Genomic DNA, 17,674 nt, shown 5'->3' with positions numbered 1-17,674 from the left:
AGGCCATGTTGTCCGTCATGATCTTTGTATGTGTGTCCCTGATCAGTGGGAGGAAGTGAGTGCATGCATTTCTGACCACTCGTTTCTGAGCTCAAGCAGGCTGATGTGGAGGCACGTCTCTGCTGGACACCATTTGCCTTGTATTGTACAAGCATTGAGATGCATTCCCTATCCAATGAGAGATGCATTGGTGGTCAGGAGAAGGGAGGGGTAAGACTGAGCAAACGGGATTCCCAAACAGATGTTTACTGGGCTCTTCCACCAGTCTAAGGATTGCCTAACCTTGGTGGGCATTGATAGAAGCTTGTCTATGTTGTCTTTGTTCGGCCTGTACACTGAACCAAACCATGCTTGCAGGCATCTCATGCATAGTCTGGCATGAGCAACAACCGATGCGCCCACGGCCGTGTGTCCCAGAAGCTGAAGGCAATGTCTGGCCAAGATTTGGGGGCTGGATTATATTTTCTCTATTAATGAAGAGAGACAAATCTGATGTGGAAGGAGTGGCCTTGCCTCAATAGAGTCAAGGTCAGCTCCTATGAATTCTAGCCTTTGAACTGGTGTTAAGATCAAGTTTTGTTCGTTGATCTCTAGGCCCAGATTCAGAAATGGGTCCCATGTTGTCTGAGTGACTCGTTAGGCCTCTGTGCATGCCCTGAGAAGGCAATCCTCCAGGTAGGGATAAATCATTATGCCCTGAGAGTGTAAGTGGGCTGCTACTACTGAGAGGACCTTGGAAAAAACACCCTGGGGGCCAATGAGAGGCTGAACAGGAATACTCTGTACTCACAGTGGTCCTGGCCCAGTGTGAATCTGAGGTAATGCCTGTGACTTGGTACAATAGAAATGTGGAAGTATGCACCTTGAAGGTCAAGGTATGAGAACCAAACTCCTCCTCCTAATGCTGGGATGATTATTGATAGGGTGACCATCTTTAATTTCTGAGCTTTGACATATCCGTTGAGCACGCTGAAATCCAGTATGGGTCTCCAACTTCCCTTTTTCTTTGGGATCAGGAAACAACAAGAGTAGAAGCCTTTTCCTCAGATGTACAGGCACAGGTTCTATAGCTCTTACACTGAGGAGATGGTTTACAGCTTGACATAGTAGACTTGCAAGAAGGGTCCCTGAAGAGGGATGGGGAAAATGTGTTCACGAGGGGGAAGGGAGGAGAAGTGGATGGCATATCCATTCTGGATGATTTCCAGCACCCACTGTTCAGAGGTTATCCATTCTCCAGTGCTGCGGAATGGGGTACGGTGGTTTCCGAAAGGAGGAGTCGGGTTTATTAGTGTAAGGTGACAAGGAGAGTGTTCTACAGGTGCCTTGACCAACCCATCAAAACCACCACTTCAAGGTTGAGGGCTGAGACCAAGTCAGTTGTTGTCCCAATTGCTTTCGCTTAGGGAACCTTGATTTCTCTCTCTGTGACGCATAAGATTTCTGTGATGAGTACTGAGGCGTATACTGTGATGACCGGGGCTTCAACAGCAGCCGAGGGCTGTATTTTCTCTTGTAGGCTGGCATGTATATCCCTAGGGAACGAAGGGTGACCGAAGAATCCTTCAAATGTGTGAAGGGACACATCTGTCTTTTTGGCGAACAGCTCTGTTCCTTCAAAGGGAAGGTCCTCCACCATGGTTTGGATCTCTTTAGAGAAGTCTGACAACTGTAGCTACGAAGCCCTTCTCACAACCACAGCCATGGAAATTGAATGTGCCACCATGTCTGCCACATCTAATGCAGACTGGAGAGACGTTTTCACCATCAACTGGCCCTCATTAATTATGGCCATAAATTGGTCTCTGTGAGAGTTTGGAAGCTTATCAATAAAGGAAACTAGTTTCACATTGTTCTGGTAGTCATATTTGGCCAATAAGGCCTGGTAATTAGCCAACCAGAACTGAGAAGTGGCTGATTAATACACTTTTCTGCCAAAGAGGTCCAAGCATTTCTCGGTCATATGGGATGGATTTAAACTGGTATTGGCAGTCCCTAGAATTAACCACATCCACAATGATAGAATTTGGAGGTGGGTGGGAAATGAAAAATTCCATGCCCTTCACCTGCACAAAATGCTTTTTGTCTGCCCACTTGTATGTCAACGGGATGGATGCAGGAGTCTGCCATATAACTCTTGCAAGATCCAGTAGTGCTTCATTAACCGGGACAATGTCCACCAGTTTGTGGTAAGGCTCAGTCATTTCGTGCAGCTGTATTTGCAGGGCAGCTGCCACTCTCTGAGCTAAGTCCTGGAATTATTTAAAACCATCCGCCATGGTTGGTGGAGAGGGCATCACTGCCTCAACAGGTTAGGACAATGAGTGATGAGCTTGAGTCCCTTCCCTTTCTGCCTCAGCTTCAACTTCCTTCCACGGTTGCTCAGGAGATTCCGAACTCTTTGATGCTTCAGCTGAAGGAGGGTGCCTCCTTGCCTGTTGGTATGCCATACTAGGGGCCTGGGAGGCTTGTTGCCTCTGAGCCTGCCTGGGGCCTCAGTACACTGAGGGTATGTAGCTGGTGCTGGTATCATGGTTGCCCAAACCATGGAGATTGAGGGGCAGGCTGGCAATACACCTGGTATCCATGATGAAATTGGGACCCATAGGCAGGTAGGATGAGCGGTGGGAACCCATGTCCCCTCACTATCTGACTCTGGTCTGATGAGAAGAAAGGTGATGCATGGCATGGAGATGTCAGAGTCCAATGTTCTGGGAGAACTCAGCACCGGAACCCTGGTACTGAGTAGTGGCGAGTCCAGTATGTTCGACACAGAGAGGTTTCCAATGCACAATAGAAACTCGATGGTGCAGACGTTAGTGCCACTGGTTGTTGGTGGCAAGAGGCCTGTATTGACTGAGTCAGAGATGCAGACCTAGTCATATGGCCCGTTGGTGCCACGCACATTTGGGTTGGTGCCGGTGACAGCATCAATGTAGCCTTCCCCAGGGCAGATCTTCCATGCATTTCATGCCCCAGCAGTAGTGGTACTTCTTTGCCAATGCTCATCAGGTCTTTGGACAGACTGATTTGCTCTGTTGGCTCAGGACCACACCTGCCCTGGGTACCATCTCTAGATGGCTTCAGTGCTGTTGGTACTGATGGAGCCGGAGATAATTTCTGGTTCAATCAGGGCTCACTACGAGGAGACTCAGACATTTCCTTAGCGGTCTTGAATGAGTGGCTCATCTCCTTGGGATCTCCTGCCTTCGACCTAGAAAGACACGGCAAAAGCTCTCATCGGGACACTGGGGGTTGAAGGCCGATTCCACAAGCAGGAGTTTAAGCCTTAACTCTCTGTCCTTCCTGGATCTGCTTTTAACTGCTGTCACCAACCACACTTTTTTGGATTGTGCTTTTTCCCCCCAGGGAGCTTACACACTGCAAATGTCCATCCGTCACTGGGATGGATTCTTTTCAGCTACGGCACTTTTTGAAGCCTGAAAAGCCAAGCACCGGGGTTGGTGGAAGGCAACTCTTTTCAAACCCCCCCCCTTTTTTTTTGTTAAAGCAGGGGCAATGAAAAACAAACAAGGTACTGAAAGAAAAAGGCTGCAAGGGGAACTAAAATGTGAAAAACTATAGGGAGTTAACGATCTGTGAACGGACAGCTCTTAGCTCAGTCTCTAATCAGGGGTGATTGTGAAGGAACTGAGGAGGAAATGCCCAAACACACTGGCTAGCCTCATGGCAGGCAGGAGGCATGGGAGGGACAGACTGATATTGAAATTCTCCAATCGGCAGTGTGGGGGTGCACACACACCTACAGTGGACCACCCATAGGGACACTACTCAAAAAAAAAAATCTGTTATTTTATTGAGGTAGTGCATAACAGCACCACCAGTCAGGAGCAGGGCATTACTGTGCTAGGTATACAAGTAGATATTGTATTGGTCTCAAAACTCTTGTAAAGATAAGACTTGGCTTTTGTTTTTGCCATTATGTGGTTTAACCCCAGTCTGAGCAGATCTAGAGGACACTGTGATAAAATGTTTGTGCCCTGTGTGAGCACTGGTGTTTACACATTGGTGAATTGTACCAGTGGAGATTCTTTAAAATATTAGTACAGACAATGTTACAGAATGCATAAAACTTTCTACCCTGAATATTGCTATCACTTTAAACCACATTACCATCTTTTCTCATCCAGCGTATACAACCCATCCCTATCTGCTTCCCCACTCCACCCAAGACCTCATTTTCTATTGCTTTTTCTCTCCATGAGCATCTTGTCACAGAGTAACAAAACTAATATCAAGTTGCATACAAATCTGTGGTACCAAGAGCACTGAGTAACCTACAGTGTAGAAGACACTGTGCGAACACCACAGAGTAAGTATCAGCCCCATAGACTTCAGTTTGTTCAGGCCTCCTTCAGTGCTTAAATATCAAGATGAAAGGGGTCTTATAGGGCACTAGCAGTAATCTGTGTACACATGAGCACTTGATGCTTGTTGACAGAAAAGAGAGAGATGAAGGCTATAATACAGCAAGTATATTATAAGTGAATTAACACTTTTCTGGAGACGTTCCAAATTCCTAGAACTCCATACTTGGTCCCTCAGTAAGCAGGAAAAATAGTTGCCACAGGAAGAACACAAAAATAGTTACAGATTTTAAAACATTTATGGGATGTTCTGTACTTTCATTAAGGATAGTACTTATAGCTACAGAAAAAAATGTCCCCAGCAAGACAAAGTAATGAAAAAGATTTAATACCCAATATTTTCTAAGGGTGTTGCCCATATACCACTGACATTTAATGCCCATTTAATATTTTACCACATTAAACTATAGGAATTTACTCATCTCCTTACTCCACTGTAGTTGATCAGTGTCTGCAGGTTCATCTGAGTTTAAAGTAAAAACAGCTGGCATCTAAAAAAACTCTTGCTGCTGAGTTTTTACACTTGCAGAAAGCAGGCCTTCTGTAAATTGTGCACTGAATAGGTCATACTAAGTAGCTATTTACAGATATTTTCTCCTCTCCCACATTAAGGAAACTGCTTCTCAGAAGAAAACCCTCTTGAAGATTTTTCAGTGTAGGTTCTCTCCCCATTCCAATTCCATCTTTTAAAATAAATATCTGAAAGCAAATAAATTAAGTAATGTGGGGGGAAAAAAAGAAACCTAGTCATGTATATTGAGATTCAGAATATCTCCATCTAGATGTGAAGATTTAGGGTATGTCTACACTACAAGAGTAGTTCGATTCAACTTAAGTCGAATTTATGGAATCGACCTTACAAAGTCGAATTTGTGTGTCCACACTAAGGACAGTAATTCAACTTTGTGAGTCCACACTAATGGGGCAAGCGTCGACTTTGGAAGCGGTGCACTGTGGGCAGCTATCCCACAGTTCCCGCAGTCCCCACTGCCCATTGGAATGCTGGGTAGAGCCCCCAAAGCCTGCTGGGGGAAAAATGTGTCGAGGGTGGTTTTGGGTAACTGTCATCATTGAACTGTGACTCCCGCCCTCCCTCCCTGAAAGCACCAGCGGGCAATCTGTTCGCGCACTTTTCTGGTCAGTGACAGCGCGGACGCCACAGCACTGCGAGCATGGAGCCCGCTGCAGTTATGGCCGTTGTCAACTCCTCGCACCTTATCATCCACCTCTTCCACAGTCAGCTGCTGAGAAATCGGGCTACTTTTCAATGGTGCTGCAAGCACTGGTGGACCATAGGGGACGTTTTACCAACATCAACGTCGGGTGGCCGGGCAAGGTTCATGACGCGCGTGTTTTCAGGAACTCTGGTCCGTTTGGACGCTTGCAGGAAGGTAGTTTCTTCCCAGACCACAAAATAACTGTTGGGGATGTGCAGATGCCTATAGTGATCCTCAGGGACCCAGCCTACCCGCTAATGCCCTGCCTCATGAAGCCCTATACAGGCACCTTGGACACTGACAAGGAACTCTTCAACTACCGGCTGAGCAAGTGCAGAATGGTGGTGGAGTGTGCTTTCGGACGTCTCAAGGGGAGATGGCAAAGCTTACTGACTGCCTCGGATCTCAGCGAAACCAATATCCCCATTGTTATTGCCGCTTGCTGTGTGCTCCACAATCTCTGTGAGAGCAAGGGGGAGACCTTTAAGGTGGGATGGGAGGTTGAGGCAAATCGCCTGGCTGCTGATTACGCTCAGCCTGACACCCGTGCGATTAGAAGAGCCCAGCGGGAAGCGCTGTGCATCCGGGAGGCTTTGAAACCTAGGTTCCTCAGCGAGCAGCGTGACCTGTGACTGTTCAGTTTCTTTACAGAGAAGCTGAACCTGCCCCTATTTCTTTACCCAGTTACTGTTGACTATCCTCTGCAGTTACATACCCCGTTCACCCCGTTTCCCCCACTTCCAACACACGTGTAAAAATAAAATACATGTTCCATTGTTACTTAAAGGTTTCTTTATTAATGACTTTGCGTTAAAGGGTTGAAACTGGGACGCAGACTGTGCTGGGTAGGGTGTGCGGTGATGTAAAGACCGCCTCTAAACTCGAGGAATGACAGGCTCCTGCTCCTAGAGCGGTCCGCAGTGCCGGACTGGTTGTTTCAACGGAGCCTGCCATCCCTTCTTTTTGGGACTCTGTGTGCGGGGGCTATGTGACCTTGTGGCAGAGGAGGACGGATACAGATTCCTCTGCTGCGTGGCTCTGTGGTCCAGGACAAGGACCGCCGCATAAGATCTGTAACCGCCCTCCCCCGCTACAAAGTCACGTACCCCCACACCCACACAGAACCTGCAAACCACCTCCCATACCGACCAGGGTGCCTACCGACTGCACTGTGTGTGTGACCTGCTGCTGATCCTGCCCCCGTGTCTGTACCCTGGTAAAGGTGACTGTCCTATGCAATTACCAACCCCCTTCCCCACCCCTCCCTTCAAACACAGTCTTCTGTAAAAAAACATGAGGGAAACAGTAATTAACAGCAAAGTATTTTTAATAATTAACTAGACAGGGGATGAAACTGGGATTGGGGCTTGGGTGAATCAGCAAGGGAAGGACTTCTCAAAATTTAGGGTATGACAGCTTTTGGGTACTTGAGCACTCTGCTGGGGTGCAGTGACAGTTTTCACAGCCTCTGGCGCCCCTCCTTCTGGTTATTTTGGGTGAGGGGGGTATGGGACTTTGTGGCGGGGGAGGGCAGTTGCAGATACACTGCAGGGGGGCTCTGTCCTCCTGCCTGCGGTCCTGCAGAACATCCACAAGGCGCCGGAGCGTGTCCGTTTGCTCCCTCATTAGTCCAAGCAGCGTTTGAGTCGCCTGCTTCTCTTCCTCACGCCACCTCTCCTCCCGTTCGCTGTATGAGCGCTGGTACAGAGAGAGGGTCTCCCTCCACTGGCTCTGCTGGTCCGCCTCGGCTCAGGAGCAGCCCATAAGTTCAGCGAACATCTCGTCCCGTGTCTTTTTCTTTCGCCACCTAATCTTTGCCAGCCTCTGTGAGGGGGATGCTGTGGCAGGTCTGGAGACAGTCGAAGCTGTGTGATGGGAAAAAGGGAGTGAATTCCTTGCAAAGATACATTTCTGCGAACAATGAACACAGTCTAGTCTGTCTCTGTGAACAAGACCATGCACAGCACCTGTCTCGTGCGCACTCCTGTGCTCCAGGCAATCCGGAAAGCATAAACTCTGCCTCTGTTCCACCCCATCGCAGTCTCCCCCGACCCTTGGATTTCTGGGTTGAGATCCCAGTGCCCGATGGGTCAAAAATCATTGTCGCGGGGGGTTCTGGGTAAATGTCGTCAGTCATTCCTTCCTCCGGGAAAGCAACGGCAGACAATCATTTCGAGCCCGTTTTCCCTGGATTACCCTGGCAGACGCCACAGAGTGGCAACCATGGAGCCTGTTTTGCCTTTTGTCACTGTCACCGTATGTGTACTAGATGCCACGGACAGAGGCGATTCAGCAGCGCTACACAGCAGCATTCCTTTGCTTTTGCATGACAGCAGAGATGGTTATCAGCCATATTGTACCATCTACCATGCCATTGTAAATTGGCAATGTGATGACGGTTACCAGTCCTACTGCACTATACCGTTTGCTGTTGTCATAGATGCCCCTGGCCGAGATCAGCCGGGGGCACAAAAGACAAAACTGGGAATGACTCCCCGAGTCAATCCCTCCTTTATGGTATCTAAAAATAGAATCAGTCTTGCCTAGAATATGGGGCAAGTGTACTAGGGTTGCAGTGTATCAGAGAACTAGAGAGCACAGCCGCTCCGTGTCAGATCATGAAGGAATGATGAGCCGCGTGCCATTCACAGGGGGTGCCCCTGCAACAACCCCACCTGTTGCTTCCCTCCTCCCCCAGCCTTCCTGGACTACCGTTGTAGTGTCCCCCCATTTGTGTGCTGAAGTAATAAAGAATGCAGGAATAAGAAACAGTGACTTGTTAGTGAAATGAAATGAGGGGAAGGCAGCCTCCAGCTGCTATGATAGTCCAGACAGGACATTAAGCAGTGTGGGGGAGAGGAGACCAGCATCCTGCTGCTATGATAGTCCAGGCAGTACAGAATCTTTTCTTTACACATGAAGGGCGGGGGCTGATGGAGCTCAGCCCCCTGTTGCTATGATGAAGACGGTTAGCAGGCCGTCTACTTATGGGCTGATGACGAGGACGGATAGCAGTCCTACTGCACTACACTACAGTACAGTGCCGCAGCATCGCGTCTACCAGCAGCATTCAGTACACATAGGGTGACATTTAAAAGAGTCAAGAGACGATTTTTTTTCCTTTTCCTTCTGGGGGTGCGGGGTGGGGGTACATTGACGAGCTATGCCCTGAACCACCGCGGACAATGTGTTTGACCGTACAGGTATTGGGAGCTCAGCCAAGAATGCAAATGCTTTTCGGAGACTGCAGGAACTGTGGGATAGCTTGCGTCCTCAGTCCCCCCTCCCTCCCTCCATGAGCGTCCATTTGATTCTTTGGCTTTCCGTTACGCTTGTCACGCAGCAGTGTGCTGAGTCTCTGCTACGCCGTCTGTCTGGAGATTTTTTTTAAAATACTTTGGACCAGGCGTAACATTACAGTAATTCCCCTAATTAGATGCAGGAGTCGCCGAGCGAGATCACCCTGAAGAGGGTCACTGAAGGAGATAGAGAGCGCATGCTGCGTGAAAGCCAGCACAAACCAGGGGCCTATGCTGCCATGCTCATGGAGGCAATGCTCCCAGAATACCTCATGAAAGCCTGGCGCGGAAAAGTGTGCTACCACGGAGCACCCAATAAGGCAGCTCTCCCCAGGAACCTCCTGCGGAGGCTTTTCGATTACCTCCAGGAGAGCTTCGTGGAGATCTCCCAGGAGGATTTCTGTTCTATCCCTATATATATATATATATACATACATACACACACACACACACACACACACACACACACACACACCTCCTTTTCACATAGTTCAGATTCCTGTTACATTAATAATAAAAGTTTACATGTTTAAAGCACTTACCGACTGATCCTTCCCCTGATTCAGGGTCCGGGGTAACTGCTGGGGAGGGTTGGTAGGTGATCTCCGTGAGGGTGATGAAGAGATCATGGCTGTCGGGGAAACCAGCGTTGTAAGCGCTGTCGCCTGCCTCGTCCTCCACAAACCATTCCTCATCTTCCCCGTCCGCGAACATTGCCGAGGAACTGGCCATCGACACTATCCCATCGTCGGAGTCCACGGTCACTGGTGGGGCAGTTGTGGCAGACCCACCGAGAATGGCATGCAGTGCCTCGTAGAAGCGGCATGTCTGGGGCTGGGCTCCGGAGCATCCGTTTGCCACTTTGGTCTTCTGGTAGCCTTCTCTGAGGTCCTTGATTTTCACGCGGCACAGCGTTGCATCCCGGCTGTATCCTCTGTCTCTCATGGCTTTGGAGACCTTCTCATAGGTCTTTGCATTCTGTTTTTTTGGAGCGCAGCTCCGAAAGCACAGACTCCTCGCCCCACACACCGATCAGATCCAAGTCTTCCCGGTCAGTCCATGCTGGGGCCCTCTTTCTATTCAGAGATTGCATGGACTCCTCTGCTGGAGAGCTCTGCATCGTTGCCGGTGCTGCTGAGCTCGCCCCGATGTCCAACAAGGAAATGAGATTCAAACTGGCCACACAGGAAAAGGAATTCAAATTTTCCCGGGGCTTTTCCTGTGTGGCTGGTCAGAACATCCAAGCTCTGACTGCTGTCCAGAGCATCAACAGAGTGGTGCACTGTGGGATAGCTCCTGGAGCTACTAAGGTCGATTTCCGTCCACACCTAGCCTAATTGGACATAGCCATGTCGAATTTGGCGCTACTCCCCTCGTTGGGGAGGAGTACAGAATTCGAACTAAAGAGCCCTCTAGGTCGAACTAATTAGCTTCCTGGTGTGGACGGGTGCACGGTTAAGTCGAATTAACGCTGCTAAATTCGACAAACTCCTAGTGTAGACCAGGCCTTAGTCAGCTGCCATTTACTTACACCTGACAATACATTTAAAGCTTTATTTTCTCTTTTTTTTTTTAAAAAGGTAATCCCTGTGATTGTGCAGTTTTCAAAATTTGCTTCACTCCCATCACCTCCCCCACAAGAAGGAAAATCTCCAAAAGGCTGGACTATACTCAGTGTTGTGAGGGCGACTGCTTTATCTCTGCTCAGCCCTTTTGCCTTTGGCCTCCCACAGCATTGCTGTGGTCACTGAGCATTACTATCCCTACTGAAGGATAGAAGTCTTGCTCCACATTGGCCTTAACTCTGCCCCCATTTAAATTTTTTTGCCAACTAAGTCCATCATGGAGGAAAGGGGAAGAGCAACTTGAAATCTGTTTCCTCCACGAAGGGTGGTGGCAAGTCAGCTACTCTAGCAGTTCTGCATGAGGCAGTGAAGTAGTAACAAGAGGTGCCCCACTACTACTTTCATTTCTATAAGGATCTCAAAGCACCTTGCAAATATTTATTAAGCCTCATAATGCCTTATGAGATGGGCAAGTATTATTCCCATTTTGCAATGAAGAAAAAGTCAGATGTTAAACAATTTTCTAAAGGTTACATAGGCAGAAAGTCTGTGGCAGAGGTGAAAACAGAATCCAGTCACCCAAGCCCTCTACACTTTAGTCACTCATCTTTCCTCATCTCTGGTAGGTGGTGGAGATAGGAAAACCCCAGAATGGGAGTGTAGCAGGGTGCTGTTGCAGAAGCGCCGAATTAGCCCGACTGGTCAGCTCCAATCAAGGAAAGCAGATTGGGGCTGGCGAAAAAGGCCTGATGCTGGCCTGAGGATTGGCAACACCTGGTGGCCTGACAAACCAAGGGCTATAAAGGCTGGGAGGGAGCCAGAAGGCAGGGGGCAGCCGGGTAGAAGTCAGTCAGGGACGGAGCTGGAGGCCTCCTAGCTGAAGGCTGACTCTGCCTGTAAAGCTTGTATATTGATGGACACTGATGGTGGGACAACCTTAAGTAAATAAAAGACACGGGTGTTTCACAACCCTGAAGCCTCTCTGAGCCTTATTGGGGAGAGCAAGCAGGCCCTAGGAAGAGAGGCAGGTCATGAACCCTGTTACAGGGAAGATAAAAAGGAAGAGTGATCTTGTATCCAGATCTAAATTAAAATTACCTCTTTAGTTGCCACATCACATTCCAAACGTGTGTTTAAAACTTGCATTTTATCCCCAAGTCTCCTTCAGTATTACTGCTTTCCAGTCTTCCCTCACTATTGAACATCTGTTTGATTATCCTTCCTCTAAACTAAATCATGATATTTTCTGTCTGGTTGTAGTTTGTCTAGTGTTAGCATTTTTTTATTATTTTTTTTTACCTAATTTGTATTGGCAGCACCTGCCATTTTTATTACCATGCTATTTACTCCCTTTTTCAGACCTTTAATATCAAACACCAGATCCAACCACATCCTCCTCTAATACTGCACATAGCTTTTTCAAGCAATGGCATGAAACTGACCCAAACCTTGTTGGTTTTGCTTCTGCACGCAAGACTCTGAGGCACAAGGAAAACTAACAAGACTCCATGCAGTTTTTGTTTTGCCGCAAATTAAATGTATGAGCAGCAGCAACGGCACTGAAATAGTCTGAAGTCTTGAGAAGACAGTACTCCATCAGTTTATACCCTATTCATATCTTGAATGGTACATTTACAAACCACAAGGGATAAAAGTTCACTTTTTCAAAAAGAATCAAAGCTTAGAATCTGCAGGCAGTTGTCAGCACTCACCCAGGGAGGCTTCCTACTTATCCATTATGATCAGATTTTTTTTTTCCCCCAACCCCTGGTCCCTGGCCTAGAGGACTCAATCTAATTAATTATTTCAACAATAAAGCTGTTTTCTTAAACAAAAAGGGGCAATTTCCAGAAATGTTTTCAATATATATATATTATGGCAGTTGTAAAGAAAGATTTCTTTTAAAAAAATTGCTTAGTGCTAATGTTCTGAATGAAGAAAAAGGATATAAAAAAGTTAAGCTTAATGGCATGGTTCTTAGAATTTTATAGTGTAGTCAATCATTACTCTCCATATGCATGCATATTAATGAGAGCCATGTAGTGCGCTGAAGGGAAATAGACCGCTCATGCTGTAAAGTTATATTAAGATTTTAAAAACCACTTACTCTCTAGTTCTTCTTTCTCAAAGTTTGTGTTGACAGTAGAGCTAGTTTTGCCCATATCCACAACAGCTTCTTCATCATGACCCTAAAGAAACAAACAATATGGATTTGTTTCACTTTCGATAACCCAACCAGAAATCCAAAACTCATTTCTACCGTAACACATTAAAGAATGGGTTATACAAAACACTCATACATACAATTTAAAAAGACAGCGGAAGTTGTTATACATCCATTTTCTGATACAATAATAAAATAAAGAGTCCAACTCGTGGAGGAGGAGGAAGAAGTGGAGTTCTATGTAGAAATATCTTTTCATTTTCTATGAAAAAATCCTTTTACTACTGAAGGAAAATATTCTGCTTGTGGGAAATATCACTATGAGCCTATGCATCATTAAAACAACTGAGGTTACCTAATAGTAAAGGAGAACTTACAAAATATTTCACTTAGACTAAGAAGAGACACTACAGAATTCCTTTTGTACATATGCATTTATCTTTTGACTGCGTGCGTTTCTTGTGACAAAACAAAACTGGATCCAGCTGTCCTGACAATGGCACAAAAAACTTTAGAGCCCAGTTTTGGCTAATGCCACATTAAATTAAACAGGATAGATTAGAGATGCAGCACAGGTGATGTATTTGTATTACAGTAGCTCCTAGGCATTCCACCTCAGTGATCAGAAGGCCATTGCACTAGGTGCTGCACAAACACAAAACAAGAAGACAGTCATTAGCACAAAGAGCTTACCATCTAAGGCCTGGTCTACACTGGGCGGGGTTCGATCTAAGGTACGCAACTTCAGCTATGCGAATAGCGTAGCTGAAGTCGAAGTACCTTAGTTCGAATTACTTACCCGTCCTCACGGCGTGGGATCGATGTCCGCGGCTCCCCCGTCAACTCCGCCACCGCCGTTCGCGGTGGTGGAGTTCCGGAGTCGACGGGAGCGCGTTCGGAGTTCGATATATCGCGTCTACATGTGACGCGATATATCGAACTCCGAGAAATTGATTGCTACCCGCCGTTATGGCAGGTAGTGAAGACGTACCCTAAGTATAAGACAAAAAGAGTTAGATAGATGGGGGGGGTTACAAGGAAACAATGAGATTGTAGTGATCAACATGTTAAGCAGTGGTCTCAGCACACCAGCAGCCTAACCATTGTCAAGTTTTCTGTAGGCATCATAACCCAGGAGAGTTTTAAGGAGGGATTTGAAGGTAGATAATGAGGTACCTTTGCAGATGTTTATGGGGAGCTTCTTGCAAGCATGAAGAGCAGGCATCTGGGGAGACTATATAAAGGTGCTCGTTTGAAATTTTAATGAGTGAGCGATGGCAGCTGACATCTGGCTAATCAGGAGGCAGCCTTTTGATGCTGAACACGAGAAGTAGAGGAGGTATAGGCTGTTAAGGCCTTAAAATTGAAGGCAAATAGCTTATGTTTCCAGGTCACAGTGCCTCTAAATAAATGCACTGCAATTTTGTTGAGCTGACAGCCAGAAATAGCAGACAGACAGTCTTCATAATATCCTAGGCCAAAAAACTTCATATTTCAGAAAAAGTGTTTAAATTCTCCAGACAATATAGGAGGGAAAAAAACATGGGAAGTGTTCAGATTCACAGAATACCTGGACTTTTCCAAGATTCTAGATTGCTCCTCCTCAAGAAATAAACATTAAAGTTTAAGGATAAAAGATACTGACAAGAAGCAATTTATGTTTAACAGTGGAAGAAGTTCACTTAAATAAGATAACCCGTGCTGGTTTATTAAAAGACTTCAGAATTAAAACTCAATCCAAGAACTGTAGAAAAATATTCTGAACAGCATACTTTTGTAGAGAGTCTATGTAAGCTTCTCCAGCATGAGCAAGTAGTATTTGAGAGTAAAAGTCTCTCTGCAACTGATCTGTACAACTTAAAATTGTCCCTGAAGAGGGCCTTGATGTAGCATAGTCACCTTGTTGTGATGAAGAGGCTTGCATATTCCAATGATACTCAGAGTTACGTTTTTGGGAGCTTCATACTCCTGGTAGGGTCTCCCAGCGTGAACAGGTCTGAGGAGAGGTCCCACGGTCCAATCCCTTAAGTCCTCAACAGCAGATCAGGCAGAAGAGGTTCTTTAGATCTCAATGGCTATGAAAGCAGATGAAGGCTGCAGCAAGTTGGAGATCTCCAGTCGTCTTGGACTTTCCCTGCCACTGCACCCCAGACCTCCAGCTTGTTATGATCATGTGGTCTTTGTAGGCACACGAGCTTCCCCACATTAAAAGAAATGGCGTGCAAGCTTTTACCATAGGAAATATCTTTCCAACCTTCCAAATCCTGTGGAGACAAACTAGTGGTGATGGGGACAGGATTAGTGGATCTGGCAGTCCCTAGCCACAAATCTGCACATAAGCGGCAGTAGTCAGATAGTCGTCTGGCACCTGGACTGAGACAGGGGTGTAATTTGGCAGCTACTATCACGACTGAGCAGTCCTCTTTAGGATCCTCTCTACTCACCCTGCACGGGGAGAGGGCTAGAAAAGGTGCCCTAAATCTAGGCTGTCTCACCCCCTCCTGGGTGGATTACCTGGTCCAGTGAGATCACTCTGCCTGCAGTCGAACCTATAAAAGACAGTGACTTTTGGCTACATGTAATGTTTGCACCCTGATGGACTGGTGCTTCCACGAACATTTCCAGGAGTTATATGTACCCTAGCGGGGCCAGGCTGGAACTATCAATATTACCAGACCTCATTCCCTCCGAATCTTGAGGAGTACCTTGTGAACAAGCGGAATGGGTGAAAACGTGTAAAGGAGATGATCTCCACATGGGAGGAGGAATGCATCTGCGATGGAACCCAGACTGTAATTCAGGAAGGAGCAAAACTGCTGGTACTTCCTGTTGCGTCATGTGGTGAACAGGTCTATCTGGAGAAAGCCCTACTGATGGACAATCGAGTTCATCACGTCTGGGTGAAAGGACCAGTGGTGGCCGTGGAATGATCTGCTGAGATAGCCTGCCAACTCGTTCTGTAGTCCGGGGAAGTATGATGCTTGCAGATGTATCAAGTGTTCTACACAGAAGTCCCACAACATGAGCACTTCCTGGCACAAGGGAGAGGAACATGCACCCCCGTTGTTGATACAGAACATCACCATGGCATTATCTGTCATAACTGATACACATCTCCCTATCAAATGGGCTTGGAAAGTCTGGCACACCAAGCGTACCACTCTCAGCTCCCAAATTTGCTCCCCAGCCAAGATCTGATGTATCTGTCACTAGCAAGAGGAACGGCTGAGGGCTGGTGAAGGGGATCCCTGCACATACTATCTGTGGGTTGAGCCACCACTGGAGGGAGTCAAGTACCATGTGAAGCAGGGTTACAATCCTTTCCAAGCTGCCTTGGACCGGCCAATACACTAATGCTAGCCATGACTGAAGAGGTCAAAGTCTGAGTCTGGTATGCTGCACTACCGAGGTACAAGCCGCCATGTGTCCCACAAGTTTCAGGCAATTCCTTGCTGTGGTGGGGAACTGCCCAAGACCTCGTATGATGTCGCCGAGGGACCAAAACCTTGCTTCCGGGAGGTATGCCCTGGCTTGTGAGTCCAGTACCGCCCCTATAAACTCTATCTTCTGAACCGAGGACAGCGTTGATTTCCCCTCGTTCAAAAGAAGGCCTAATTCGTCGAACGTCACTCTTATGAAGTCAACTTGTGCCTCCACTTGAGACCTGGAGCCGCCCTTGATGAGGTATGGGAACACCTGTACCTGCTGTAGGCGAAGGAACGCAGCCACAACTGCTATGCACTTGGTAAAAACACGAGGCACAGCTGACAGGCCAAAGGGAAGGACTGTGAACGAGTGTTGTTCACCACAAACCTGAGGTATTGTCTGTGGGACAGGGTTATTGCTAAGTGGAAGGACGCGTCTTTCAAGTAAAGAACAGCATACCAGTCTCCTGGATCTGATGATAGAGGCCAAAGAGACCATGCGGAACTTGAGCTTCTTCACAAATTTGTTGTGTTCTCACAGGTCTAGTATGGGCCTGAGCCCACCTCTGGCTTTCGGTATTAGGAAATACTAAGAATAGAAACCCTTGCCTTCTGCTCCTGAGGAACCTATTCCACTGTCCCTAGTAAAAGGAGTGAGTGCACCTCCTGTATAATGAGTTGCTCGTGAGAGGGGTCCCTGAAGAGGGACGGGGAAGGGTGGAAGGGCACAAAATTGGATGGAGTATCCCCACTCTACCATGCGGAGCATCCAGCGGTCTGAAGTGATACAGGACCATGCACAGTAGAAAGGGGACAGTCGGGAGGAAAGGTAAGGCAGGGTAGATCTCAGTTTTTGTTCTGGTGCACCGTCCTCGACCGCACCTTCAAAAAGGCCAATTTGGGGCCAGAAAGTGGTTTGGGATGGCCAAAGCCCTGGCCTGAGGACAGGTGCGGCCTTTTTCTGATGTTCCTATTCCTCCTCCGGGAGCCGTCCCTCTCATTCAAAGGGAATCCTAATCTTATGTTTTATATCTTACATTTATCTGACAGCAATCTGCTATCTGAAAATGCTAGGATCAAAACTGTGGTGAAAGTCAAAACTATCTGTTAGGGTTAGACAACTTCAAATAGTTCCTAGTTCTCAGAGTATAAAACTTGTGTTTTGGGTCCTGTAACCCTGACTTCCTTCTGACCAGTCAGCACCACCATCGCCATAGGTGCAATCAAAAGGGAAGCCGACAGTGCCACCAGCGGTGCCACCAATGCTGACACCGGCACAGAGTTATGTATGATGCTATGTGTGTCGTGCACTACCATCCTAAGAAAACAGTAGCCTCCACCTTTGTCACATGCTTTGACTTTCAATGTATTAATGTGTTTTCTAGACATTTAGTGCAAATCAAGCCCTTTTTTTTTAGCAGTCAAGTAATCTAAGCATTCATTTTTGGAACATTACAAGGAACAGGAGTGAGTGAAAATGGTATATCCACCTTCTTTTAAAGAAATACATTTTCATCCACTTTTTAAACCTACGTGGTAAGTCCCCTGTTAGACATACCCAAGAAACTAAGATCAGGTGAATTCTCCCTCCCCCTATCCCACCAGCCCTCTCGTCC

The 17,674-nt window shown here is 47.0% G+C and overlaps 1 protein-coding gene across 1 annotated transcript in view; it reads right to left on the bottom strand.

The window, feature by feature from the left end:
* Positions 1–17,674, bottom strand: part of SLC4A7 (solute carrier family 4 member 7) — a 181,872-nt gene that overhangs the window by 103,450 nt on the left and 60,748 nt on the right. Inside the window, exon 2 of the mRNA XM_045004742.1 lies at positions 12,577–12,658. Within this exon, the coding sequence (XP_044860677.1) occupies positions 12,577–12,658 (82 nt within the window). The remainder of the gene's footprint in view (positions 1–12,576; positions 12,659–17,674) is intronic.

The sequence above is a fragment of the Mauremys mutica genome, chromosome 2 (assembly GCF_020497125.1).
Source record: "Mauremys mutica isolate MM-2020 ecotype Southern chromosome 2, ASM2049712v1, whole genome shotgun sequence".
Taxonomy (NCBI): Eukaryota; Metazoa; Chordata; order Testudines; family Geoemydidae; genus Mauremys; species Mauremys mutica.
The sequence above is the reverse complement of the archived record's forward strand: the minus strand, read 5'-3'. Positions and strand labels throughout refer to the sequence as shown.